Raw genomic sequence first — 27,980 nt, 5'->3', positions numbered from 1 at the left:
CTTAATTATTTTAATACTGTTAGGTGGTTTAATTGTTTTAAATTAATGATGCTTTATATCATCAAATTTGGTATTTTATGGTCCCTATGCACTTTGCTTGGGTGAATCATTTTGATGTGTTTGATTTAGTAATCTGGACTCTTCATATTGACATGAATCTTGGTGACATTCCGATTCTGATATTTTGATATGCAATTAAAGATTTGTGGGAAGCTTTGTGGAGCTGCAGCTCGTGAAGGGAATGATACAATATTTCTTGGGAACATTGACAAAAAGTGGAAAAAAGAAGGTGTGAGTATATTCCTCATTTTTACTTAGCAATTTCTTTGTAGTTGTCAATAATACAAATACAAGCTAGAATATGCTGTTATTTAATGACATATCCTCAAAGGTCTGTTCTCTGGCTGAGTTATTTTCTTTCATGTTATTTGATAAGCAGGTCATCAACCTGTTAACAGAAAATTAGAGTTGAGAAGATCGACACTGTCACAGTCATGGCTGATCCTAATAATGCAGATTCCAATCATGGATTTGCATTTCTTGAAATTGAAACTAACAGAGATGCACAAATTGCGTACAAAAAACTTCAGAAGAAGGATGCTCTTGGAAAGGGTCGGAATATTAAGGTTGCTTGGGCTGAGCCATTGAATGATCCAGATAAAGAGGAGGTCTCCCCACCTTTCTCCACCTCTCCCTCTCTCTCTCTATCTTTCATTCACACCCCTCCCTATTTTCCCGTCGCCTGTGATGGCTTTGATAATTTTAGGCCATAAAGTATGATGTGTTTGAAGTTTTAATTTGCTCATTGTGCTCTACTCCATAACATCAAAATCTGTTTTATGGTTTTTGCACCTAGAGCTTACCAAATGGCTTTTTTCGTGTAATTTGGTACATAGTTTTAGAAATTGCAAGCAATTAAAACTGTTATATTTTTTGTTTTTTATGCATCTTTTACAAGGTTTATACTTTATATAGCAAAGAAGACTATCATTTTCTTCTCTGAATGGAGTTTTATGTGTTATAATGCACCGTACTTTTTTACTTATGGCTTATGACTTGGGTTTTAGAACCATGGCCACACAATCACACATGCACATTCTAAGGCACAGGCATGTTAAAAGTTTTGCTGTAAATTATGCTTAACAGTTTTAAACACCGTAAATTATGGCTTATGACTTGGGTTTTAGAACCATGGCCACACAATCACACATGCACACTCTAAGGCACAGGCATGTTAAAAGTTATGCTGTAAATTATGCTTAACAGTTTTAAACACTGTAATGTGGAAGTCATTTTGGGTTTTTGTTAACTTTCCAATTCTGTGTCCAATTATTATGGGCTAATTGTAACAATTTTCCTTGCATCTTTGCATTATTCTTAGGATGTTGAATAGTGTTCAGATAGTGAACTGTTTATTAGTTTGTTCAATTGTCTGATAGTATAAAGTGATGTGGTCTACCTTAGGCATGCACAGAATAAGTTCTCATCAATAACGGTTTTTCTCTTTCCAGCTTCTACTTTTCACTCGTAGCAATTTGGAGCAGATAAGCATTTTCACTTTGGGATCTTATGTGCATGATATGACCTGATGTGGGGTCGGAACCCCGACACCAGCCCACACACCGGGCGAGCAGGGAAAGCATCAGCGTCCTCGCCGAGGTATTGTCCGCTCTGAGATTGCCGCTTCGGGTCTGCGGGAGGTCGCCCAGGGCCGTGGCCCAATGACAGTCCCAATGACAGTCCCGAGCCCTGACGGCGCGGGGGTCCGCGGAGGTTGCCCCCTACCCTCACGGTTTTGTCCCGCAAAAGGGCCCTCGGTGAGAAGAGGTGTTTGCACCCCCCATTTAAGGCACAGACCTTTCCGCTGATTATCCGATGTGGGACTAAACTAGGAACCCCATCCCACAACACAACCCCCCAAGCGGGAAGGTCTGTGCGTGGCCGGGGCCCTTCCTCTAGCGCCATCTGATGTGGGGTCGGAACCCCGACACCAGCCCACACACCGGGCGAGCAGGGAAAGCATCAGCGTCCTCGCCGAGGTATTGTCCGCTCTGGGATTGCCGCTTCGGGTCTGCGGGAGGTCGCCCAGGGCCGTGGCCCAATGACAGTCCCAATGACAGTCCCGAGCCCTGACGGCGCGGGGGTCCGCGGAGGTTGCCCCCTACCCTCACGGTTTTGTCCCGCAAAAGGGCCCTCGGTCGTGAGAGAGTGCTGGAGCAGCTCAGCTCAGAGCGATATGGTATTGTCCGCTTTGGGAACCGTGGGCGCTTTGGCTCGCACGGTGGCGGACCCACCTGCAGGCGCGTGGCTGCTGGACAGGTGTCCCTCACGGTTTTGTCCCCCCGTAGGGGGGCCCTCCTACCTCCAGCCCGTGGGCCTTCGGTCGTGAGAGAGTGCTGGAGCAGCTCAGCTCAGAGCGATATGGTATTGTCCGCTTTGGGAACCGTGGGCGCTTTGGCTCGCATGGTGGCGGACCCACCTGCAGGCGCGTGGCTGCTGGACAGGTGTCCCTCACGGTTTTGTCCCCCCGTAGGGGGGCCCTCCTACCTCCAGCCCGTGGGCCTTCGGTCGTGAGAGAGTGCTGGAGCAGCTCAGCTCAGAGCGATATGGCATTGTCCGCTTTGGGAACCGTGGGCGCTTTGGCTCGCACGGTGGCGGACCCACCTGCAGGCGCGTGGCTGCTGGACAGGTGTCCCTCACGGTTTTGTCCCCCCGTAGGGGGGCCCTCCTACCTCCAGCCCGTGGGCCTTCGGTCGTGAGAGAGTGCTGGAGCAGCTCAGCTCAGAGCGATATGGTATTGTCCGCTTTGGGAACCGTGGGCGCTTTGGCTCGCACGGTGGCGGACCCACCTGCAGGCGCGTGGCTGCTGGACAGGTGTCCCTCACGGGCTGGAGGTAGGAGGGCAAAGCGCCTACGGTTCCCAAAGCGGACAATACCATATCGCTCTGAGCTGAGCTGCTCCAGCACTCTCTCACGACCGAAGGCCCACGGGCTGGAGGTAGGAGGGCCCCCCTACGGGGGGACAAAACCGTGAGGGTAGGGGGCAACCTCCGCGGACCCCCGCGCCGTCAGGGCTCGGGACTGTCATTGGGACTGTCATTGGGCCACGGCCCTGGGAGGTCGTGAGAGAGTGCTGGAGCAGCTCAGCTCAGAGCGATATGGTATTGTCCGCTTTGGGAACCGTGGGCGCTTTGGCTCGCACGGTGGCGGACCCACCTGCAGGCGCGTGGCTGCTGGACAGGTGTCCCTCACGGTTTTGTCCCGCAAAAGGGCCCTCGGTCGTGAGAGAGTGCTGGAGCAGCTCAGCTCAGAGCGATATGGTATTGTCCGCTTTGGGAACCGTGGGCGCTTTGGCTCGCACGGTGGCGGACCCACCTGCAGGCGCGTGGCTGCTGGACAGGTGTCCCTCACGGTTTTCTGATGTGGGGTCGGAACCCCGACACCAGCCCACACACCGGGCGAGCAGGGAAAGCATCAGCGTCCTCGCCGAGGTATTGTCCGCTCTGGGATTGCCGCTTCGGGTCTGCGGGAGGTCGCCCAGGGCCGTGGCCCAATGACAGTCCCAATGACAGTCCCGAGCCCTGACGGCGCGGGGGTCCGCGGAGGTTGCCCCCTACCCTCACGGTTTTGTCCCGCAAAAGGGCCCTCGGTCGTGAGAGAGTGCTGGAGCAGCTCAGCTCAGAGCGATATGGTATTGTCCGCTTTGGGAACCGTGGGCGCTTTGGCTCGCACGGTGGCGGACCCACCTGCAGGCGCATGGCTGCTGGACAGGTGTCCCTCACGGTTTTGTCCCCCCGTAGGGGGGCCCTCCTACCTCCAGCCCGTGGGCCTTCGGTGAGAAGAGGTGTTTGCACCCCCCATTTAAGGCACAGACCTTTCCGCTGATTACCCGATGTGGGACTAAACTAGGAACCCCATCCCACAACACAGCCCCCAAGCGGGAAGGTCTGTGCGTGGCCGGGGCCCTTCCTCTAGCGCCATCTGATGTGGGGTCGGAACCCCGACACCAGCCCACACACCGGGCGAGCAGGGAAAGCATCAGCGTCCTCGCCGAGGTATTGTCCGCTCTGGGATTGCCGCTTCGGGTCTGCGGGAGGTCGCCCAGGGCCGTGGCCCAATGACAGTCCCAATGACAGTCCCGAGCCCTGACGGCGCGGGGGTCCGCGGAGGTTGCCCCCTACCCTCACGGTTTTGTCCCGCAAAAGGGCCCTCGGTCGTGAGAGAGTGCTGGAGCAGCTCAGCTCAGAGCGATATGGTATTGTCCGCTTTGGGAACCGTGGGCGCTTTGGCTCGCACGGTGGCGGACCCACCTGCAGGCGCGTGGCTGCTGGACAGGTGTCCCTCACGGTTTTGTCCCCCCGTAGGGGGGCCCTCCTACCTCCAACCCGTGGGCCTTCGGTGAGAAGAGGTGTTTGCACCCCCCATTTAAGGCACAGACCTTTCCGCTGATTACCCGATGTGGGACTAAACTGGGAACCCCATCCCACAACATGACCCATTAGTCTCACAGAAGAATTTTGTTTTTATGTTTCTGATGTCTTTGATTAGTCACTGATAATTTCTTGTCAAATCTTTACTGTATTGATGTGGTGATCCACATATCTTGCCTTTGTTCAGATAAAATCGGTTTATGTTGAAGGTATACCATTATCTTGGAATGAAGACAAAGTGAGGGAATCCTTCAAAAAATTTGGGGAGATTGAGCGTATCATCCTTGCACGTAATATCCCATCAGCTAGGAGAAAAGATTTTGCCTTTGTTAACTACACAATGCAAGAGGCTGTTGTTTCACGTATCAAGTCATTTGATAAGGAGGAAATAACGAAGAGTGGCTCAAAGGTTCGGTATTGATCTATTGAATGATAATACGTTATACCCCCTTTTTGATTGATTTCAGCGGTCACTTTGTGTTTCCTTTGTCCAGGCAAATCTTAAAGTATCACTAGCTAAGCCTGTGCAAAAGGGTAAACAGAACAAAGGAGGGTCAAAATCTAGTAACAAGGACAGAGAAGCCCAAGGCAGTCCATCGTGAGTCAAAATTTCTTCAAGCCTCTGCGCTTCTATTTGTATCGCTGAATTGTTTTTTAATGTTTATTTATTGAGCTGTTTTGTTCTTCAAAACAATGCTCCTGAATCTTGTTCATCACCTAAAGAAATTAATACTACAAGTTAGTTCCTTGTGGTTATTAGGTCCAATATTAGCATTGTTGTATCTTTTTGATGCATGGTTTCCCTCTTATTGAGATTGAAGAATTTCTAAGAACGGCTGATACTGTCATTCCAACAGAATGGCCATAAAGAACCAACATTACCCGATAAATATGCGGTTGTCTATTTAAATCTGTTTCATTTGTTTGCTCATTCATTGTAGCAATGAGTTGTTCTTTTTCCAAGAAGGAAATTCCTAAGAAGAAGACCGAACCCAAGGAAAAGTGTTTGCATTGCAATGAAGACGACCATTGGAAAATGAACTGTCCTATCTACATGGAGAATATAAAGAGCAAGAAGGGAGACACGCCTTCTGAAGGTATGTCTAATATGCATATTATTAAAACTAATCTAACAGTTTTTTCTATTTCCAGTTGGGTTATAGACTCTGGTTCTAGTGTTCACTTGTGCACTACCATACAGGGTTTAAAGGAAAGTAGAAGGCTTATGGAAAGTGCAGTAACCCTACGGATTAGCAATGGAGCAAGAGTTGCTGTCGTTGCTGTGGGGACCTATCCTTTGCGATTACCGTCAGAATTTAGTTTGATACTTAGAGATTATTATTTTGTACCTAGTGCTAGCAGAGATTTGTTTTTTGTATCTTATCTTGCACAGGAATATTTTGAATTCAATTTCAATAAAGACTACCGTTCCATGTATTTGCGAAATAAATTGGTTGCACATGATTTCATGATTGACAGTCTCTATCACTTACATATGGCTGTATCTGTGAACGTATATGAGCATACAGTGAGTACCATAGGATCCAAAAGATCTAGAGATGAGGCGAGCACCCTCTTTGTTTTTTTTCCACATTTTTTAGGGAGTTGGGGAGCAGAGAGCAGCCGACAAGACTTAAGTTCGGTGGTAGTTTGGAGGATTCTTAGATTCAAATAGGTTGGTGTTTGAACTAATGAGAGTTCTTGAACTTGAATGAGACAATGTTGGTAAGGAGGATAAAAAAACAAGATTTTTGGATTAATTAGATGCAGTGCTATCTGATAAAGATCTTCAAAAACCATATTGTAAGAGATTCTTACAACATTTCCTATAGAAAATAGTGATTCTAACAATATAGATATATAGATTTTAATAGCGATATAGTTTTAATGCCAATTCAAATAAAACCTACACACTATATAATAGTATGCAGAACAGCATGAATACTTGCACAATAAGATTGGGAGCCCCATGTTCACCATGAACAAGTACAAATAGTAATATAAAAAAGAATTTTGAGAAGATTAAATTTAGAAAAATAAATTTGCGGAGAAAACAAATAAAGTTTATTAATAAATAAAAAAAAGTAAAGGGGCATCTTTTCAACTTTTAGCAATTTACACTGGAACCCAAAACTTAAGTTTTGATTGCAATATGGCCTAGCCATCCATTCGAGCTCTAGCATCGTTAATAATGAGTGTGGAATGACTAATATACTCTTGAGCTCTAGCTCCCAAAACTATTCCCTAAACTAACCTTTACAAGCACCCGGATGTATGTTATTTAATCTTACACCATTGTCCCAAATATTATTATGAAACAAGGGTACTTCCATTTTACATCGTGTTTGGCATGTCACTTCAGCCAAGCAGTACAGAGCTACACTACGGTGGGAACTATACACAGGGTTGGCATCATCTCCATCTACTTAGTACTATTAAAAAAAGGCTCCCAAACTTATCTCCATCCAAACTTTTGCTCTGAGCATCAAAGCTTTCGTGAACCATTATCCCTGAAAGAACTAGATAGTTATGCTCCTAGTGAGGCGTTAGATCACATTACACCCTTTCTTCCTTGCTTTACTAGTCAATAACCAAAATGCGAACCAGATCGCTAACATCATGCACAATTAACCATCTAGAAAACATTGAAAAACACAAACTTGGAACAAATTTTGAGGAGGGATAGGAAGGCTGGAGAAGACAGTACTAGAAGTGGTAAGTAGCCAAGCGGAGAAGATAGAGTAGAAGCATCACTGCATCAGAAAAAAACATCACCAGAAGCAGGTCCCTTCCTCGACGGCGGGGCGGCCGGGAAGCCCATCCCCATCAGCTCGCGGCCACAATGCCCTCATGCCACCACAGGAGAAGCGAGCGAGCGACAGAGAGAGAGAGAGGAGGGTTGGGACGGGAGAGGTGAGGAAAGGAAATGTTGGAAAAATGCAATAAAAAAATAATGATGCCCCAATTTTTTTTTCTCTTTACATGATTAAATAAAATATCACTCACCAAATAACAATAATCTCTATAAGCCACTCAAACAATTAACAAGTAAAATAATCAAGCAATTCACATACAAGAAGAAACATAATTTTTTAACGTGAAAATCCTTCAATATGAAAAAAAAAACTATGAAGCCAAAAACTTTTACTATTTAGAATAATGAAATTACAATAGATCCTCTCTAATTCAACTATAAGTTGTACCACATCAATAAAATTTAATTTTAGTTTTTGCAACAAGAACATTCGTCACAGATTTCAACAATAAATAGCAACATAGAGGATAGATCTCATCAAGTATTAATGCTTGAAATAATCAATAGATAAGACTTTTTAAAAATCCAAACCATTCAATCCGTAGCACTCAATGTCGGAAACAATATACTGAAATTTCAGCCAAATCTAAATAAAATTAACCATCCAATTATCCGATAAAGTAGCACTTTTTTTTTAATATTTTTACCATTTTTCGCAAACTACCAAACTCTCTGGTTTCCACGATTACCTCACCTCTAAGCTGGGAGGTTTTAAACTACCATCTTTTTTTTTTTTAAATTCAAATGAGATGGAGAAGGGACCACACCAATAGGGAGAAAATAATGCTCTTTTAAGTTTCCATGAAAATTGTAAATCTGAGAAAAAAAAAGGAGGGAAGAGATAATAAAAGATATTGATGGAATTTTGTATTTAAACTTATATTAGGGGGAAATTACAGCTCCTCAGATACACAGTTGAGCCATGTTGCAACTAAAATCTAAATTTGAGGTTTAAAAAATTTAGAAGTTTCGAAATGTAAGTATAAATCATAAAAAGTTGGGGATGCGTTGCTGTAATTTTTTCTAAAATAAATTTATAAAAGCCAAACTAATATACACAGCTTCTACTGCATGAATGTGCCAGAAAAGCTCTTTCTAACGATGTGCACGAATTCATTAGCAAAGTAGCTAATGTTTTGATACAACATATAATTTAAATCAATTAAGATCAACTCCTAACACCATGCATATAGGATGAAAGCTCTCTACTTGTTTACTATATCACACACTCTTCAATAAAGAGACCAAAACTCCTATTTCAATAATAAAACAAAACAACAATAAGGATAGAAAGTCCTTTACCTAGACTGCTATAGCACCGCTTTGCGCTATAACCAAGTTAGTCCTACATATAGGAGTCTCCTACCTTAGTTAGAACTCTATGCTGTTCCAAGTGAAATCTAAGTCGGTTATACTGCAACTAGAACAATACTAGAATAGAAAACCTTAATACTCCCCCTCAGCATCAACTATCTCATCACCATGCCAAATATAACATCAAACATTTGATTGTTGCCAACGAATGCCTAGCAGCCATATTTTCCTGCCAATATTTGATATGGTGCTTGCACCCATGAACCTGCATAACTACTTTTGTATATGCCCGCAACCATACATCTATATGTGGTTGCACTTTAGTAGCTGCTCTCTGACACTTTCTTTCACTTTGATATTAGTGCATTTTCGCTCAAACATATTTGCACCTCTAACACACTTGTACCCATATGGTTTACCATACTCTATAGCTCTATGCACCTCCATGTAACCGCCTCTCTCTAAACATGGAAATAATTCTCATGTCTATTGCTCAATCAATGCTACGATTGGTGTTGCATCAGATATAATCTTTTGGCTCCTTTTGAGCAACTTCAAAATAACTCTCTCTCCTACCTTATGGAATCCCAAGGCGGTACATGGATCATCATCATGTATATCTTCATTGGTTGCAGAGACGAGCATCTTGCTGAACTCATTTAAGCATGCAGATTATTTAAATTGGGCAGCAGATGTTTCTGAAGCTAATATGAGATGAAACAGAAGGAACGCGCACTGTTGCTGGTTGGGATGCTTATGATAACTAATTGTAGTCATAACTTCACTAGGGTTGGAGAACTACATCTATTTTGAATTGGACCAAATCGAATTGACCACTTGAATCATTAAGCATGGGGAAATATTAACTTGGATTAAGCATGTGTTTGCTTGGACTCTCAAATTCTTTCAACAACTTATATCTAATAGATTCTTCTTATTAACATACAATTGTATTCAAGTGCATCTAAATTTAAGGCTGCAATGGCATACAGATTTTTTTTTAATTTAAGCAAAAATGTTTTGTTCATTTTGTTTCCTCCGTCAAAGATCAAAGAAACCAACAAAGAGCACTGAAACAAAGATAAATTTGATTCTAGTATCTAAGTTGTGTCATAGTTCTATGATGTAGTTTTATATATGGATCCAATCCGGATCCAAATTTGTCCGAGCTCAAATTTTTTAGATTGGGATAAAGTGACCCGATCCAATCTGAATAATTTATTGGGTCAAAAACTGCAGCTGTGGCTCTAAGTTGATCCGATCTTCTATTAGGTTGAGTCTGAATTCAATATTAAAATCCGAATAAGAAACAGAGTTAGATCGAGATCACTCATGATCCAGTCTGATCCGATCTATTTGCATTTCTATATCTATTTAGAACAAAAAACAAAACAAATGAATATAATTTTTTTTAAACAAAAAAATGAATATATTTTTTTTAAACAAAAAAAATGAATATAATTTTTTTTAAACAAAAAATGAATATAATTTTTTTTAAATAGGTACAGTTCTAAACTCTAAAATTCTAAACCCTAAATTTTTAAATTTTAAATCCTAAATTTTAAATTCTGAATTTTAAATTTTGAATTTTGAACCCGAGGGCACTGAAACATTCAAAAACCTCTGAAACTAAATTTTGAATTTTGAACCCGAGAGCGCTCAGACATTCAAAAACCTCTGAAACTACCCTGATTCAATTTCTTTCATCCATCCCTCCGAGTCCGACTCTCCCTCCCGACATTCAAAAACCCCAAAACCCTGGCGGAACGAGAGAGACGATCCAAGATGTCGATGTCGAAGGGTTCGAAGATGCTGCAGTACGTCAACTAGCGGATGCGGGTGACGATCCAGGACGGCCGGCAGCTGGTGGGCAAGTTCATGGCCTTCGACCGCCACATGAACCTCGTCCTCGGCGACTGCGAGGAGTTCCGCAAGCTGCCCCCTCTTCATCCGGGCCCAACGCCAAGAAGGAGGAGAGGAGTGCGAGGACCGCCGCACCCTTGGCCTCGTCCTCCTCCGCGGCGAGGAGGTCGTCTCCCTGACCGTCGAGGGCCGCTCTCCCCCGGACGAGTCCCGCGCCAAGGCCCACGCCGCCTCCACCGCCCTCGCAGGCCCCGGAATCGGCCGCGGCGCCGGCCGCGGCGTCCCCACCGCCCCCCTCGTTCAGGCCCAGCCAGGTCTTGCCAGCCCCGTCCGCGGGGTCGGTGGCCCAGCCCCTGGCATGATGCAGCCCCAGATCTCCCGGCCCCCCGTGCCGCAGCTCTCTGCCCCGCCCGTCTCCTACCCGCAGGACGTCTGCCCCCCTCAGGTGCGCGGCTTCCCCTCTCCCGTGGCCCCGCCTGCGACCTCCCGTGGCCCCGCCCGCGCCCTTCCCCGTGCCCCCACCCCAGTTCGGGAAGCGCCCTGTGGGCCTGCAACCCCCTCAGATGATGCACGGCCCCCCACCACCGCAGAGGCCCGGGATGGGGGCTCCTCCACCCGCCAGGCGCGGGATTCCTCCGCCGCCACCGCCTGGTGGAGCGGTCCCGGTGTTTGCCCCGCCGAGACCTTGGATGCCGCCCTCACCGCCGCCAAACCTGCAGCGGCAGCAGCAACCTCCTCACAACCTGCAGCAGCCACAGCAGTAGACAGTAGTGGTTACCAGGGTACGCACTCTCGTTTTCTTCCCTTTTTTTTATTTCTGTTTCTTTATTTATCAGTCAAATAAGATCATCTGTGATGATTGCTCTGTGTAATTTTGCATATATCAGAGTGATTAGAACAGACTAGGAATTCTTCACTTTTGTAAAGTTGATTTTGATTACCAAATTATTTCTGAATAGGCATTCTAGATTATTATTAGGAGTTTGGGGTTTGAGTTTTGGGGCTGGAGGTTTTGGATTAGGGTTTAGAGTTTTAGGATTTAAGAGTTTAGGGTTTAGGTTTTAGGGTTTAGGGTTTAGGATTTAGGGTTTAGGGGTTTAGGTTTTAGGGTTAAGGTTTTAGGTTTTAGGTTTTAGGGTTTGTGTTTAGGTTTTAGGGTTTAGGTTTTACGTTTTAGGGTTTAGGTTCTAAGTTGACCCGTTCTTCTATTAGGTTGAGTCTGAATCTAACATTAAAATCCGAACAAGAAACCGAGTTAGATCGAGATCACTCATGATCCAGTCTCATCCGATCTATTTGCATTTTTATATCTATTTTAGAACAAAAAACAAAACAAATGAATATAATTTTTTTAAACAAAAAAAATAAATATATTTTTTTAAACAAAAAAATGAATACAATTTTTTTAAACAAAAAATGAATATAATTTTTTTAAACAGGTACAATTCTAAACTCTAAAATTCTAAACCCTAAAATTTTAAATTTTAAATCCTAAATTCTAAATTCTGAATTTTAAATTTTGAATTTTGAACTCGAGCTCATACATTCAAAAACCTCCGGAAACTACGCTGATTCTATTTCTTTCATCCGTCCCTCCCAGTCCGACTCTCCCTCCGACATTCAAAAACCAAAAAACCCTGGCGGGACGAGAGAGACGATCCAAGATGTCGATGCCGAAGGGTTCGAAGACGCTGCAGTACGTCAACTAGCGGATGCGGGTGACGATCTAGGACGGCCGGCAGCTGGTGGGCAAGTTCATGGCCTTCGACCGCCACATGAACCTCGTCCTCGGCGACTGCGAGGAGTTCCGCAAGCTGCCCCCTCTTCATCCGGGCCCAACGCCAAGAAAGGAGGAGAGGAGTGCGAGGACCGCCGCACCCTTGGCCTCGTCCTCCTCCGCGGCGAGGAGGTCGTCTCCATGACCGTCGAGGGCCGCTCTCCCCCGGACGAGTCCCGCGCCAAGGCCCACGCCGCCTCCACCGCCCTCGCAGGCCCCGGAATCGGCCGCGGCGCCGGCCGCGGCGTCCCCACCGCCCCCCTCGTCCAGGCCCAGCCAGGTCTTGCCAGCCCCGTCCGCGGGGTCGGTGGCCCAGCCCCTGGCATGATGCAGCCCCAGATCTCCCGGCCCCCCGTGCCGCAGCTCTCTGCCCCGCCCGTCTCCTACCCGCAGGACGTCTGCCCCCCTCAGGTGCGCGGCTTCCCCTCTCCCGTGGCCCCGCCTGCGACCTCCCGTGGCCCCGCCCGCGCCCTTCCCCGTGCCCCCACCCCAGTTCGGGAAGCGCCCTGTGGGCCTGCAACCCCCTCAGATGATGCACGGCCCCCCACCACCGCAGAGGCCCGGGATGGGGGCTCCTCCACCTGCCAGGCGCGGGATTCCTCCGCCGCCACCGCCTTGTGGAGCGGTCCCGATGTTTGCCCCGCCGAGACCTTGGATGCCGCCCCCACGGCCGCCAAACCTGCAGCGGCAGCAGCAACCTCCTCACAACCTGCAGCAGCCACAGCAATAGTGGTTATCACAGTACGCACTCTCGTTTTCTTCCCTTTCTTCTTTTTTTTTTTAATTTCTGTTTCTTTATTTATCGGTCAAATAAGATCATCTGTGATGATTACCCTGTGTAATTTTGCATATGTCAGAGTGATTAGAACAGACTAGGAATTCTTCACTTTTGTAAAGTTAATTTTGATTACCAAATTATTTCTGAATAGACATTCTAGATTATTATTAGGAGTTTGGGGTTTGAGTTTTGGGGCTGGAGGTTTTGGATTCGGAATTAGAGTTTTAGGATTTAAGAGTTTCAGGATTTGGGATTTAGGATTGAAATGTTTAGGGCTTAGGATTTAGAGTTTAGGATTTGGAGTTTTAGAAGTTTGAATTTTTAGAGTTTAGGGGTTTCGAATTTTAGGATTTTAGAATTTTAAAATTTAGGATTTTAGGATTTAGCTCGAGGGTTTTAGGATTTTTGCTTTCTCCGCCCCAATCGGCAGCTCTTTCGACTCTTCCGATATGGTCATTCTCGGGCTAAATTTGAACCACAACAGTAGCCACCAGTTTTAAATATAGTTCAAAGCCACCAGTTTTAAACATTTGACATAATTATTAATTATCAAGTAGTTATTAGTATAGTTCAAAGCAAAAATTGTCTGTAGATGCAGTGTCAAGATGATTAGCCTTGGTCATTTTATAGGAGAATCAGTACAATGTGCACCAGCTATAAAATTTCCATGATGCAAAGATAAAAGTCTAAAAAAATTACTAAATTTCTACAGAACCATATCTTTCTGATATTAAGAACCAAGACAAGCAATCAGGCTCATTTCCTTGATCACTGGGCTAAGAATTTAAAAATATCACCAGGTCCAGCACCTTACCATTCCTTTTAATCCATTTGCTTCCATCACCTAAACTTGACCTTTAATATATTTGGAATGTTCAGTAGTTGACCTGCTTTACTTACAAGACTGGGCCATAAGTTGTGGTCTAAACCAATCACGAAGACCACATTATCCCATCCTTTGCTACTTAAATTATTTCATTGCAATACACAGCTTTTACAGTTTCACCTTGATAATCAATTAAAACCTCCTTTCAGCCCATTTATGGATTGTCCAAGACACACATCAGCCGTATAGAAGAAAGACTGTTAAATGCATTATTATAATGCATCAAAGTTTGACTAGTGATTCTAACAGTAGCATAACAGAAAAATTCGGCAGAACAAATTCTTGGTGCTTCTTTGGGAAAAAGTTTTGATTTTGTTTTCTTGCTAATGATGGGCATTGAGACAAAACTTGCCATCCTTCAAGTTATAGCTTCCAAGACTGTTATTCAAAATATAAAAAGCAGTCTTTAATTTGGCACATATTAGAATTATACGTGACTTACATTTCAGAATATTTTTGCTTGGCCTACATCATGCATACTTCTGATCAGAAAGAATGATGAATATGGCAAGCAAAGAATGTAGCAACGCACATGCATGTGTGTGATTACCATTGGCAAAATTTGCATAATAATGCTTTCAGAGAAAAGGTTACCTGGAAGAAATAGAATTAGAAAAAATCTTCAAAAAAAGAGCAAAGTCCTATTTAGATTCTGCAAAGTAACTATTAATTGTGCTCCATAATAATGTAAGCATCCACAGTTAAGAATTGCCGAACCAGTATCGAGTGTTATATCAATCGGCGCTCGGACCAGTTCAGACCAGACCAAATCGATCGCCAAATATGTCACAGCGCGGCACGCTGTGGCCAAACATGCCACAATGCGCGCGGTGCGCCGTGGCAAATCTAATCGGACTTGGTGGGAACCGATTGGTTCGCACCGAGTTCTAGCCGAATCGGACGGGGCCGGAACCATTTTCTATGCCTGAACTGATCCGATCAGAGGTCGGACCGATTCGGTCCAAGCTGAACCAGCTGGTGCAGATCGGTTCAGCATTCCTTGTCCACAGTCATAGATAGAGTGACCCTCAAAACAAAGATAAGGGATGATGGAAATGGAAGTCATACATGGCTAACTCAAGTCATCCAAAAGACTGCACAGATAAACTAGGAACATACCAAAGTAGTTGCATCACTGGAATATGTAAGGAGAGAGTGTGGAGCCACAATCTTTAATTCATCTCTATACATAGCTGCATCTTGAAGAATTTTCACATAACAAAGGGGAAAAAGGGAAGAAAACAAAAAGAACAATTGAAGGTAAGCTTTGATTTCTCTGATTTGAGCATCTAGGGAGAGAATCATTTACATAACTAAGATGATCAACTACATCCAAGCATGAATATACATATATCCTTGATATACAATATGTACAACAAAGAATTTGTTATCAAGTTATGATCCAAACAAAATTACAAAATCAAAATCATGCACCAGATTAGAAGATTAAGAAATAATAATAGTACATGCATAGAAGGTAGGGGAGGGAGGGAGATCGGAGAGATGAAAATATTTAGATATGCTAATGAGAAAAGTGAAAAGTAGAACCATCTTTAGCCATTTGCCTTCATAAAATGTAGGGGAACTACATATCGATAACCTAAGAGGCAATTATTGGTCTAAATTCCCCACTACCTTTTAAGTATCTTTCAAGAGACTGATTTTATATCATGCTTATTCTTCAACCTCCTCCTTGGACTGACTAAGGGTTTCACCTTGTTACTTTGAGGATGAAGCGGAGAGCTTGTAGATGATTGAACAGGTTCCTTAGTCCACTGCGATCATTATGTATAGTCTATATTCAGTTATTTTTCTTCCCTTATTATTATATTTTATTTTCCCAAGAAGTTTGTTATTGCTGGCTTTGGTGTCTTGCTGTGTTAATTATTTTGCAGGAGTATTTTTTAACTTTGAAGTTCAAGCTTATTATTCATTATTTCGTTGATATAAATTATCATAACTCTTAATATTCATTTTTTGAAAATCTTCTTTTACCTGGAGAGTGCCACAAAATGGAAGTAATAAGTACAACAACGAAAAAAGTTAGTCTTGCAACTGGATCGATTACCGACTAGGTTAGAGATGACTCATAAGCAACCTGATTTTATTTCATGTCTTGATTGTTGTCCCATAACTGACCCGCTGACTAAGTGGATCAGGTCAGTTTGTCTCCATGCAGAATTTTTGCAAACCCATGGGGTCATTCAGGTTTGGCTAGGTCAAGCTTGATCTGAACCAAACTGAAATCATTTAGGTTTGGGTTGTCAGGTCCAGGTTCAGGTCTACTATAATATAAAAATAAATTTGTGCTATTAATTTTATATTTATTCAAAAATTAATAAAGACATAGGTGGTGGATATGGATTGCTATCAGAAATGTAGTTGACGAGAATAAGGTTTGGCCTTAATTGAGTCTTCAACTTACAAGTAAGTAGCATTAATATTTGATCCACAAACCTAAACATTGGGATTGAGGGTAGGGAGGATTATAGATTTCAAAGTTATGCATTCTTGGCATTGTTTTAAAATGTGGCTATGGCATGCAAGCAGTCAACGACTACATAGTGCATATACATTGTGTAGGCTGCATATACAGACAATATGCAATTTGTATCAACATCCATGTAGTGCCCCAGCATGAAATCCATCAAAGGCCAGCCTTCTTGAGTCCTTCCTTCAACATGCATATACATACGTTGTAGTCAAGTCACGTAGTCAAGTATTTCTCACCCAGATATTTTAATATCTAGCAAACTACTTCCATGCTACAACATCTCCACTTGAATACCTAGTACTTAGGCCTTAGTAGTACTGTTAAGATAATTAGCATATTGACATTAGTAGTGTAATGTATATAGCCTATTTGAAATCCACATTCAACACAATCATTAGCTTGAACTTGTTAGTTCGCATTGGCCTGCATAAGAGTGGACCATTATGTGCTTGCACAATGCTAAAAGGCATACATATGCTGTTGCACAATGGTAAGTAGATTGACATGTAGTGGCACAATGCTAATCTTGCTGTGCTTTTGAAATGCTGAGGAGACCATATTTTTGGCCCTATAACAAATATATGGTTGCACAATGCTAAAAGGCTCACAAATACTATTGCTCAATGGTAGGTAGGCTACGGCTAGGGATAGCAATTTACTTTGCCTCATCGGTTACCTGACCCGATCCGATCCAAATGGGGCAGGTTTTACCTGACCCACAGTAGATCCGGGGTGGGTACGAGTAATGGTATTTTTGTATGGAAAAAAAAATATTTTTGTAACTTTACCCAACCTGCCTTGTCCAACCCACTCTATTTAACTCTACCGCCCTGCCTCGCCCTGCTCTGAAACAACTATGGGGTGGGTATAAGTAATGGTCTATCCGATCAGCTAGCTGCAGCACAATGCTAAAAGGCTCACAAATGTTGCTGCTTCATGGTAAATAGGCTGCATGTGAAGCTGCACAATGCTAATCCTGCTGCATATGTGTCCTTAAGTGTCAAGTGGACCATCTTTTTGGCCCATGTATGGCCTAACTACATATGTAGCAACCACATATTGAATGTGCAGCATGGTCTAGGGACCGCATATGCATACCCAGCCGCACAATGCAACATCATGTATTGCATTTTGAGACACTGATTTTTGGATTGAGTTGGATTAGGTAGGGTTGGGCCATATGATGTTTGACCTATTTTAGACCTGGCTAGTACATGGGTGTTGGGTCTAGGTCAGGTAGGAAAGCATGATCTAGACCAAGGTTTGCTAAACCAGTATTGGGGCTCATATCGGCTGGTGAAGTTGATCGATCAAGAGAGGGCAGAGGAAGTTTGAGTCGTCACAAGGGAGCTTCGAGAGCTCTAGATATGGCGACGAGGATCAAGAGCGAGCGAGAGAAAAAGAGTGACTTGCCTAGCCAAGGTCATTCTTGTTGTCGTCTTTGGTGACTTGATGGGGACATAGGGTTTTAGGGATTAGGACTTCGAAATTGAGCAAGGGGAGCTTCAAATGGAAAAAAATTGAGTGGGGGAGGGCTTCGCCCTTTGTATACCGAATCGACTTGTTGAACCATATCGTTAACTGAGCAGTCTGGTTCGACACACTCCGAACTTGCTGATTCAGCATGGTTCGGCTAATCTTGATCCAAATTGGATCCAATTTTTCAAATGGATCACTTTTTCAGACCCAAACTTAACCTATGGGTCTAATAAATGAGATCTAAATGGACCAAACTTGATTTGGTCCAAATGACGTATTTGCAGACTTAAAAATGATGAAATATATCATCTATATGTTAACAATGATAAAATGCATGCAGAGATGGTTGTTTAAGAACAAGTATAAAAAATCTTGAGGAACACAAATAACTTTAATATAAGAAATCCCATGCATGCAGACATCCACTTGCAAAGCATGTTAATATAATAAAATGAATAAATATATAAAAATAAGAGAAGCTAAAAATAATAAGCCAAAGTTATCCTTGAATGTGAAATTATATTAATAGCATCTAGGATGATTTTGTCAAATAAAATATAAAAGTGGAAAAAACATAAATGCAAACCATGAAAGACCTCAAGGTGGATTTGTGTAATAGTTTGAACACAATTTAACTAACATAGGCTCTAGCCGTCTCCTCCTTTTTCTTGATCTGTCCCAATGAGGAAAAATTTTCTGCCCACAAGTAGTTGATATTCTTAATTGTGATGGGACCAACCTGGATAGTGGAGGGAGCTTGAGATGGATAACTACGAGAGGATCGAGAGATGTCTCTGTTTTGTAAATAATAGGAGGGGGGAGGTCCAAGTAAATTTTGAATTCTGTTTTTGTTGGGTTGATGAATTCCTATTTGCAAGGGATTGTAGTTGATACTCATGGTGGTTGCTAAGTGTAACAATGAGAAAGAATGCTACATGAGATTTACTTTCCAGAATTCTCTTAACAAATTTGAGCGGACAAATTATTTCCATCTAAGGCAAATTTCATAGAAGACCCCAACTCACTCTTTTTAGTATTGTATAAATATGTAGACAGTGACAGTCCTTTTAGAACAGATTTGGGAATTCTTCAGGTCTATAACATCCGTCCCAGTTTTGTATAGACTAAAACATGTCTATTACAACCTCACATACTGTACAAACCAAATGATGCCTAGTTAATATCTTGGTTGTGATTGTCAAATAGCAATCAAAGTTAAACTTTCCAGCACTTTGCCAGTAATGCTCAATTGTTTTTCTGGTTTTAGCATGGTAAACATTTAAGATTTTAAGAGTGTTATTTATGGTTCTGGAGTTGAGCCACTTTAAGCGAAGTGGTATTTAAAAATAATGAAGTGATGAGTATACTTCTTGTCTGATTGGAACTATACTGTTACCTTATGCTTGTTTCGCATAATTAAGGAAGAACTGGTATGGGAATCAGAAATTGATAAGATGGAAAATAAAGGATCAGAATCAGTATTCTTGTTCTATTGTTTGGGCAATGAATGTAAGACTGCACAAGTAAGGAATGATAATTCCATTTTAACTTTTGATTTAGCCAGAAACATTCTAGAATGGAATCGATATCATATGTATTTTTTTGAACGTGTCCTCGAATAAAATAGCTAAAAAGTTTAAGAAGACTTTGCAGTACAAATCTTAATTAAATCATTTATTTTAATTTTGTACTGTAATTGTCACTAATTATTTCATATCATAGATATCATTCATTCACATTTTAAGCCATAAGTACTGCTCATCAAAATACATTTAAAAGTAGAATTACAATTTCTCTATTTAAGGGAATGGCAATTCCAAAGAAATGTGATTTTTCTTGTTGCACAAACCTGACATCAGAGTGGAGGCAAATTTGGAATTCTCATTCCACTACAGCCTTTTCGTTAACCAGACATAATGAGGTGAGAGGAAGAATATCGACAAATGCAAGCAAAAGATGATGACAAAGATGAAGAGAAGGGAGGTGTGTGTGTGTGGGGGTGTTTTCCATGCTAATGGTTGGATTTAATGAGAAGCACAAAATAGTTAATTAAAGATAAAATAGAAACAGATTAAATAAAATGGAAAAGAATAGGGAGAAAGGAGGTGAAAGGAATGTAGTGATGTTCCCCCATTCAGTTGGGCAACTGGAGGTAGGAGGAAGCCTTCTTGACTGAATTGCTTTGGGCTTTGGTATATTTAGGGGCAAAGACCACTTAACAATCTTGCTGCTGAATCACTTGTTATCGGTGTGTAGGTGGGCCTCAAGAAAAGATTAAGAAAAAAGAAAAGTTAGAGGGAAATAAGAATTAGAGAGAGAAGTGTTTAGAGGGAACAAAAGGCTGAACGTGGTCTCTATAGTTCAGTCCTTTAACAAATAAAGCTATCATAGCAGCGTTTTCAGCTGGCCCATATAGGTCTTTATATATATTTAGCTAACCTTCTAAATTTGACCAACTTTAGCTGTTGTAGAATAAAATCCCTTGGCAATGGAGTTTTGTTAGGACTCTTTAAAACATAGTAGGTAGTCTTCCTCATAAGCATCCATATCCTCCCCTAGATTACAAATTTTATGTTTTATGGAACCACATTTATAATGCTCCTTTGCCAAAGTTGAATCCTAAGGGCTTCAGAAGTTCCCCAACCCAATAGATGTCTAAAGTAGGAAGTCTATGCATTAGGCCTACTCAAAATAGGACATTAGGACGATTATTAATAATTATGTATTGAGAAGATCCCACATTATGGTAAGAACCTTCCTTGTGGCTTTGCTTAATCTAAGCCATCTAGTACTTCTGAAAATTCGATATGCTCTGTTGCACTCTTTGCATATAGATATGAAATGGAATCAACATGTATTGTTTCATGTGATCTCAGCCCCTGACTTCATCAATTCTTCTCTAGATGCCTAGGTATACTTACATGTGAGAGTTCTTGGTTATGCAATGGCTTGAACAAAAGCAACATTGTAGTGTTTAAATTGTCACGATCATGAAAATAACTAAGTAGTTTGAAGTTGTTTGAAGTAGTTTGAAAATAACTAACTATGCTTAGATTTTTCATCACACATAGCTATTTAAGTTGTTGCATAAGCATCTAAATGGCTGTTTTAATAACCATTATCTTGAGCTATTCCCCTCTATCCATTTCCGCTATAATTTCATGTGAGCAATAGTAATTTAGAAGCCCAAACATATACACTTGCATGGCATTGCTTCATGACAGGTAGATGCATCATTGATGCATCTCTGATGGGCTATTTTTCAAATGTAATTAAAGGTCCAAGTCCTTTGTATCAGTTTTTTTTTAAATCAATACTCTTATTGTATATTTAACAATACAGTGAAATAAGAGTTTTTCTAACAATACTCTTATTCTATTAGGGTTTAGGGTTTAGGGTTTAGGGTTTAGGGTTTAGGGTTTAGGATTTTGGGTTTAGGGTTTTGGGTTTAGGGTTTTGGGTTTAGGGTTTAGGGTTTTAGGGTTTAGGGTTTTAGGGTTTAGGGTTTAGGGTTTAGGGTTTAGGGTTTAGGGTTTTAGGGTTTAGGGTTTTAGGGTTTAGGGTTTAGGGTTTAGGGTTTAGGGTTTAGGGTTTAGGGTTTAGGGTTTAGGGTTTAGGGTTTAGGGTTTAGGGTTTAGGGTTTAGGGTTTAGGGTTTAGGATTTAGGGTTTTTGGTTTAGGGTTTTTGGTTTGGGGTTTTTGGGTTTGGGTTTTTGGGTTTGGGTTTTTGGGTTTTGGGTTTTGGGTTTAGGGTTTTGGGTTTAGGGTTTAGGGTTTAGGGTTTAGGGTTTAGGGTTTAGGGTTTAGGGTTTAGGGTTTAGGGTTTAGGGTTTAGGGTTTAGGGTTTAGGGTTTAGGGTTTAGGGTTTAGGGTTTAGGGTTTAGGTTTTAGGGTTTAGGTTTTAGGGTTTAGGTTTTTAGGGTTTTGGAGTGCGAGGACCGCCGCACCCTTGGCCTCGTCCTCCTCCGCGGCGAGGAGGTCGTCTCCATGACCGTCGAGGGCCGCTCTCCCCCGGACGAGTCCCGCGCCAAGGCCCACGCCGCCTCCACCGCCCTCGCAGGCCCCGGAATCGGCCGCGGCGCCGGCCGCGGCGTCCCCACCGCCCCCCTCGTCCAGGCCCAGCCAGGTCTTGCCAGCCCCGTCCGCGGGGTCGGTGGCCCAGCCCCTGGCATGATGCAGCCCCAGATCTCCTGGCCCCCCGTGCCGCAGCTCTCTGCCCCGCCCGTCTCCTACCCGCAGGACGTCTGCCCCCCTCAGGTGCGCGGCTTCCCGTCTCCAGTGGCCCCGCCCGCGCCCTTCCCCGTGCCCCCACCCCAGTTCGGGAAGCGCCCTGTGGGCCTGCAACCCCCTCAGATGATGCACGGCCCCCCACCACCGCAGAGGCCCGGGATGGGGGCTCCTCCACCTGCCAGGCGCGGGATTCCTCCGCCGCCACCGCCTTGTGGAGCGGTCCCGATGTTTGCCCCGCCGAGACCTTGGATGCCGCCCCCACGGCCGCCAAACCTGCAGCGGCAGCAGCAACCTCCTCACAACCTGCAGCAGCCACAGCAATAGTGGTTATCACAGTACGCACTCTCGTTTTCTTCCCTTTCTTCTTTTTTTTTTTAATTTCTGTTTCTTTATTTATCGGTCAAATAAGATCATCTGTGATGATTACCCTGTGTAATTTTGCATATGTCAGAGTGATTAGAACAGACTAGGAATTCTTCACTTTTGTAAAGTTAATTTTGATTACCAAATTATTTCTGAATAGACATTCTAGATTATTATTAGGAGTTTGGGGTTTGAGTTTTGGGGCTGGAGGTTTTGGATTCGGAATTAGAGTTTTAGGATTTAAGAGTTTCAGGATTTGGGATTTAGGATTGAAATGTTTAGGGCTTAGGATTTAGAGTTTAGGATTTGGAGTTTTAGAAGTTTGAATTTTTAGAGTTTAGGGGTTTCGAATTTTAGGATTTTAGAATTTTAAAATTTAGGATTTTAGGATTTAGCTCGAGGGTTTTAGGATTTTTGCTTTCTCCGCCCCAATCGGCAGCTCTTTCGACTCTTCCGATATGGTCATTCTCGGGCTAAATTTGAACCACAACAGTAGCCACCAGTTTTAAATATAGTTCAAAGCCACCAGTTTTAAACATTTGACATAATTATTAATTATCAAGTAGTTATTAGTATAGTTCAAAGCAAAAATTGTCTGTAGATGCAGTGTCAAGATGATTAGCCTTGGTCATTTTATAGGAGAATCAGTACAATGTGCACCAGCTATAAAATTTCCATGATGCAAAGATAAAAGTCTAAAAAAATTACTAAATTTCTACAGAACCATATCTTTCTGATATTAAGAACCAAGACAAGCAATCAGGCTCATTTCCTTGATCACTGGGCTAAGAATTTAAAAATATCACCAGGTCCAGCACCTTACCATTCCTTTTAATCCATTTGCTTCCATCACCTAAACTTGACCTTTAATATATTTGGAATGTTCAGTAGTTGACCTGCTTTACTTACAAGACTGGGCCATAAGTTGTGGTCTAAACCAATCACGAAGACCACATTATCCCATCCTTTGCTACTTAAATTATTTCATTGCAATACACAGCTTTTACAGTTTCACCTTGATAATCAATTAAAACCTCCTTTCAGCCCATTTATGGATTGTCCAAGACACACATCAGCCGTATAGAAGAAAGACTGTTAAATGCATTATTATAATGCATCAAAGTTTGACTAGTGATTCTAACAGTAGCATAACAGAAAAATTCGGCAGAACAAATTCTTGGTGCTTCTTTGGGAAAAAGTTTTGATTTTGTTTTCTTGCTAATGATGGGCATTGAGACAAAACTTGCCATCCTTCAAGTTATAGCTTCCAAGACTGTTATTCAAAATATAAAAAGCAGTCTTTAATTTGGCACATATTAGAATTATACGTGACTTACATTTCAGAATATTTTTGCTTGGCCTACATCATGCATACTTCTGATCAGAAAGAATGATGAATATGGCAAGCAAAGAATGTAGCAACGCACATGCATGTGTGTGATTACCATTGGCAAAATTTGCATAATAATGCTTTCAGAGAAAAGGTTACCTGGAAGAAATAGAATTAGAAAAAATCTTCAAAAAAAGAGCAAAGTCCTATTTAGATTCTGCAAAGTAACTATTAATTGTGCTCCATAATAATGTAAGCATCCACAGTTAAGAATTGCCGAACCAGTATCGAGTGTTATATCAATCGGCGCTCGGACCAGTTCAGACCAGACCAAATCGATCGCCAAATATGTCACAGCGCGGCACGCTGTGGCCAAACATGCCACAATGCGCGCGGTGCGCCGTGGCAAATCTAATCGGACTTGGTGGGAACCGATTGGTTCGCACCGAGTTCTAGCCGAATCGGACGGGGCCGGAACCATTTTCTATGCCTGAACTGATCCGATCAGAGGTCGGACCGATTCGGTCCAAGCTGAACCAGCTGGTGCAGATCGGTTCAGCATTCCTTGTCCACAGTCATAGATAGAGTGACCCTCAAAACAAAGATAAGGGATGATGGAAATGGAAGTCATACATGGCTAACTCAAGTCATCCAAAAGACTGCACAGATAAACTAGGAACATACCAAAGTAGTTGCATCACTGGAATATGTAAGGAGAGAGTGTGGAGCCACAATCTTTAATTCATCTCTATACATAGCTGCATCTTGAAGAATTTTCACATAACAAAGGGGAAAAAGGGAAGAAAACAAAAAGAACAATTGAAGGTAAGCTTTGATTTCTCTGATTTGAGCATCTAGGGAGAGAATCATTTACATAACTAAGATGATCAACTACATCCAAGCATGAATATACATATATCCTTGATATACAATATGTACAACAAAGAATTTGTTATCAAGTTATGATCCAAACAAAATTACAAAATCAAAATCATGCACCAGATTAGAAGATTAAGAAATAATAATAGTACATGCATAGAAGGTAGGGGAGGGAGGGAGATCGGAGAGATGAAAATATTTAGATATGCTAATGAGAAAAGTGAAAAGTAGAACCATCTTTAGCCATTTGCCTTCATAAAATGTAGGGGAACTACATATCGATAACCTAAGAGGCAATTATTGGTCTAAATTCCCCACTACCTTTTAAGTATCTTTCAAGAGACTGATTTTATATCATGCTTATTCTTCAACCTCCTCCTTGGACTGACTAAGGGTTTCACCTTGTTACTTTGAGGATGAAGCGGAGAGCTTGTAGATGATTGAACAGGTTCCTTAGTCCACTGCGATCATTATGTATAGTCTATATTCAGTTATTTTTCTTCCCTTATTATTATATTTTATTTTCCCAAGAAGTTTGTTATTGCTGGCTTTGGTGTCTTGCTGTGTTAATTATTTTGCAGGAGTATTTTTTAACTTTGAAGTTCAAGCTTATTATTCATTATTTCGTTGATATAAATTATCATAACTCTTAATATTCATTTTTTGAAAATCTTCTTTTACCTGGAGAGTGCCACAAAATGGAAGTAATAAGTACAACAACGAAAAAAGTTAGTCTTGCAACTGGATCGATTACCGACTAGGTTAGAGATGACTCATAAGCAACCTGATTTTATTTCATGTCTTGATTGTTGTCCCATAACTGACCCGCTGACTAAGTGGATCAGGTCAGTTTGTCTCCATGCAGAATTTTTGCAAACCCATGGGGTCATTCAGGTTTGGCTAGGTCAAGCTTGATCTGAACCAAACTGAAATCATTTAGGTTTGGGTTGTCAGGTCCAGGTTCAGGTCTACTATAATATAAAAATAAATTTGTGCTATTAATTTTATATTTATTCAAAAATTAATAAAGACATAGGTGGTGGATATGGATTGCTATCAGAAATGTAGTTGACGAGAATAAGGTTTGGCCTTAATTGAGTCTTCAACTTACAAGTAAGTAGCATTAATATTTGATCCACAAACCTAAACATTGGGATTGAGGGTAGGGAGGATTATAGATTTCAAAGTTATGCATTCTTGGCATTGTTTTAAAATGTGGCTATGGCATGCAAGCAGTCAACGACTACATAGTGCATATACATTGTGTAGGCTGCATATACAGACAATATGCAATTTGTATCAACATCCATGTAGTGCCCCAGCATGAAATCCATCAAAGGCCAGCCTTCTTGAGTCCTTCCTTCAACATGCATATACATACGTTGTAGTCAAGTCACGTAGTCAAGTATTTCTCACCCAGATATTTTAATATCTAGCAAACTACTTCCATGCTACAACATCTCCACTTGAATACCTAGTACTTAGGCCTTAGTAGTACTGTTAAGATAATTAGCATATTGACATTAGTAGTGTAATGTATATAGCCTATTTGAAATCCACATTCAACACAATCATTAGCTTGAACTTGTTAGTTCGCATTGGCCTGCATAAGAGTGGACCATTATGTGCTTGCACAATGCTAAAAGGCATACATATGCTGTTGCACAATGGTAAGTAGATTGACATGTAGTGGCACAATGCTAATCTTGCTGTGCTTTTGAAATGCTGAGGAGACCATATTTTTGGCCCTATAACAAATATATGGTTGCACAATGCTAAAAGGCTCACAAATACTATTGCTCAATGGTAGGTAGGCTACGGCTAGGGATAGCAATTTACTTTGCCTCATCGGTTACCTGACCCGATCCGATCCAAATGGGGCAGGTTTTACCTGACCCACAGTAGATCCGGGGTGGGTACGAGTAATGGTATTTTTGTATGGAAAAAAAAATATTTTTGTAACTTTACCCAACCTGCCTTGTCCAACCCACTCTATTTAACTCTACCGCCCTGCCTCGCCCTGCTCTGAAACAACTATGGGGTGGGTATAAGTAATGGTCTATCCGATCAGCTAGCTGCAGCACAATGCTAAAAGGCTCACAAATGTTGCTGCTTCATGGTAAATAGGCTGCATGTGAAGCTGCACAATGCTAATCCTGCTGCATATGTGTCCTTAAGTGTCAAGTGGACCATCTTTTTGGCCCATGTATGGCCTAACTACATATGTAGCAACCACATATTGAATGTGCAGCATGGTCTAGGGACCGCATATGCATACCCAGCCGCACAATGCAACATCATGTATTGCATTTTGAGACACTGATTTTTGGATTGAGTTGGATTAGGTAGGGTTGGGCCATATGATGTTTGACCTATTTTAGACCTGGCTAGTACATGGGTGTTGGGTCTAGGTCAGGTAGGAAAGCATGATCTAGACCAAGGTTTGCTAAACCAGTATTGGGGCTCATATCGGCTGGTGAAGTTGATCGATCAAGAGAGGGCAGAGGAAGTTTGAGTCGTCACAAGGGAGCTTCGAGAGCTCTAGATATGGCGACGAGGATCAAGAGCGAGCGAGAGAAAAAGAGTGACTTGCCTAGCCAAGGTCATTCTTGTTGTCGTCTTTGGTGACTTGATGGGGACATAGGGTTTTAGGGATTAGGACTTCGAAATTGAGCAAGGGGAGCTTCAAATGGAAAAAAATTGAGTGGGGGAGGGCTTCGCCCTTTGTATACCGAATCGACTTGTTGAACCATATCGTTAACTGAGCAGTCTGGTTCGACACACTCCGAACTTGCTGATTCAGCATGGTTCGGCTAATCTTGATCCAAATTGGATCCAATTTTTCAAATGGATCACTTTTTCAGACCCAAACTTAACCTATGGGTCTAATAAATGAGATCTAAATGGACCAAACTTGATTTGGTCCAAATGACGTATTTGCAGACTTAAAAATGATGAAATATATCATCTATATGTTAACAATGATAAAATGCATGCAGAGATGGTTGTTTAAGAACAAGTATAAAAAATCTTGAGGAACACAAATAACTTTAATATAAGAAATCCCATGCATGCAGACATCCACTTGCAAAGCATGTTAATATAATAAAATGAATAAATATATAAAAATAAGAGAAGCTAAAAATAATAAGCCAAAGTTATCCTTGAATGTGAAATTATATTAATAGCATCTAGGATGATTTTGTCAAATAAAATATAAAAGTGGAAAAAACATAAATGCAAACCATGAAAGACCTCAAGGTGGATTTGTGTAATAGTTTGAACACAATTTAACTAACATAGGCTCTAGCCGTCTCCTCCTTTTTCTTGATCTGTCCCAAT

The 27,980-nt window shown here is 42.1% G+C and overlaps 2 protein-coding genes and 1 pseudogene across 3 annotated transcripts; all 3 read left to right on the top strand.

Annotated features, from left to right (window-relative positions):
* Positions 1-11: 11 nt before the first annotated feature.
* On the top strand, positions 12-5,498 carry LOC149767852 (heterogeneous nuclear ribonucleoprotein Q-like). The gene is made up of 4 exons (XM_089929963.1): positions 12-289; positions 440-668; positions 4,618-5,028; positions 5,398-5,498. Exons 2-3 carry the CDS (start codon positions 495-497, stop codon positions 4,849-4,851), a joined length of 408 nt encoding a protein of 135 aa, XP_089786089.1. The 5' UTR covers positions 12-289; positions 440-494; the 3' UTR covers positions 4,852-5,028; positions 5,398-5,498.
* Positions 5,499-10,226: 4,728 nt separating this feature from the next.
* Positions 10,227-18,306, top strand: LOC103698655 (uncharacterized; annotated as a pseudogene). Its single transcript, XR_015975977.2, has 2 exons — positions 10,227-11,204; positions 12,023-18,306. The product of XR_015975977.2 is annotated as an uncharacterized LOC103698655 (transcript).
* LOC149767851 (uncharacterized) lies at positions 12,341-27,767 on the top strand. The gene is made up of 2 exons (XM_089929354.1): positions 12,341-12,940; positions 21,749-27,767. The coding sequence occupies exons 1-2, from the start codon at positions 12,341-12,343 to the stop codon at positions 22,388-22,390; spliced, it is 1,242 nt and encodes a 413-aa protein (XP_089785480.1). The 3' UTR covers positions 22,391-27,767.
* The last annotated feature ends 213 nt before the right edge of the window (positions 27,768-27,980 follow it).

The sequence above is a fragment of the Phoenix dactylifera genome, chromosome 3 (assembly GCF_051530095.1).
Source record: "Phoenix dactylifera cultivar Ajwa chromosome 3, Ajwa_hap1_PhDact_Kaust_v1.1, whole genome shotgun sequence".
NCBI classification, from domain to species: Eukaryota; Viridiplantae; Streptophyta; class Magnoliopsida; order Arecales; family Arecaceae; genus Phoenix; species Phoenix dactylifera.
This window is presented reverse-complemented; position numbering and strand designations above follow the sequence as displayed.

Excerpts from the sequence above, each read along its gene's own strand:
- LOC149767851 (XM_089929354.1), top strand. The coding sequence starts at position 12,341 with ATGACCGTCGAGGGCCGCTCTCCCCCGGACGAGTCCCGCGCCAAGGCC. Across the intron at positions 12,941-21,748 it reads CAGCAATAGTGGTTATCACA|GTTTTTAGGGTTTTGGAGTG; the intron begins GTACGCACTCTC and ends TTTAGGGTTTAG.
- LOC149767852 (XM_089929963.1), top strand. The coding sequence starts at position 495 with ATGGCTGATCCTAATAATGCAGATTCCAATCATGGATTTGCATTTCTT. Across the intron at positions 669-4,617 it reads ATGATCCAGATAAAGAGGAG|ATAAAATCGGTTTATGTTGA; the intron begins GTCTCCCCACCT and ends GCCTTTGTTCAG.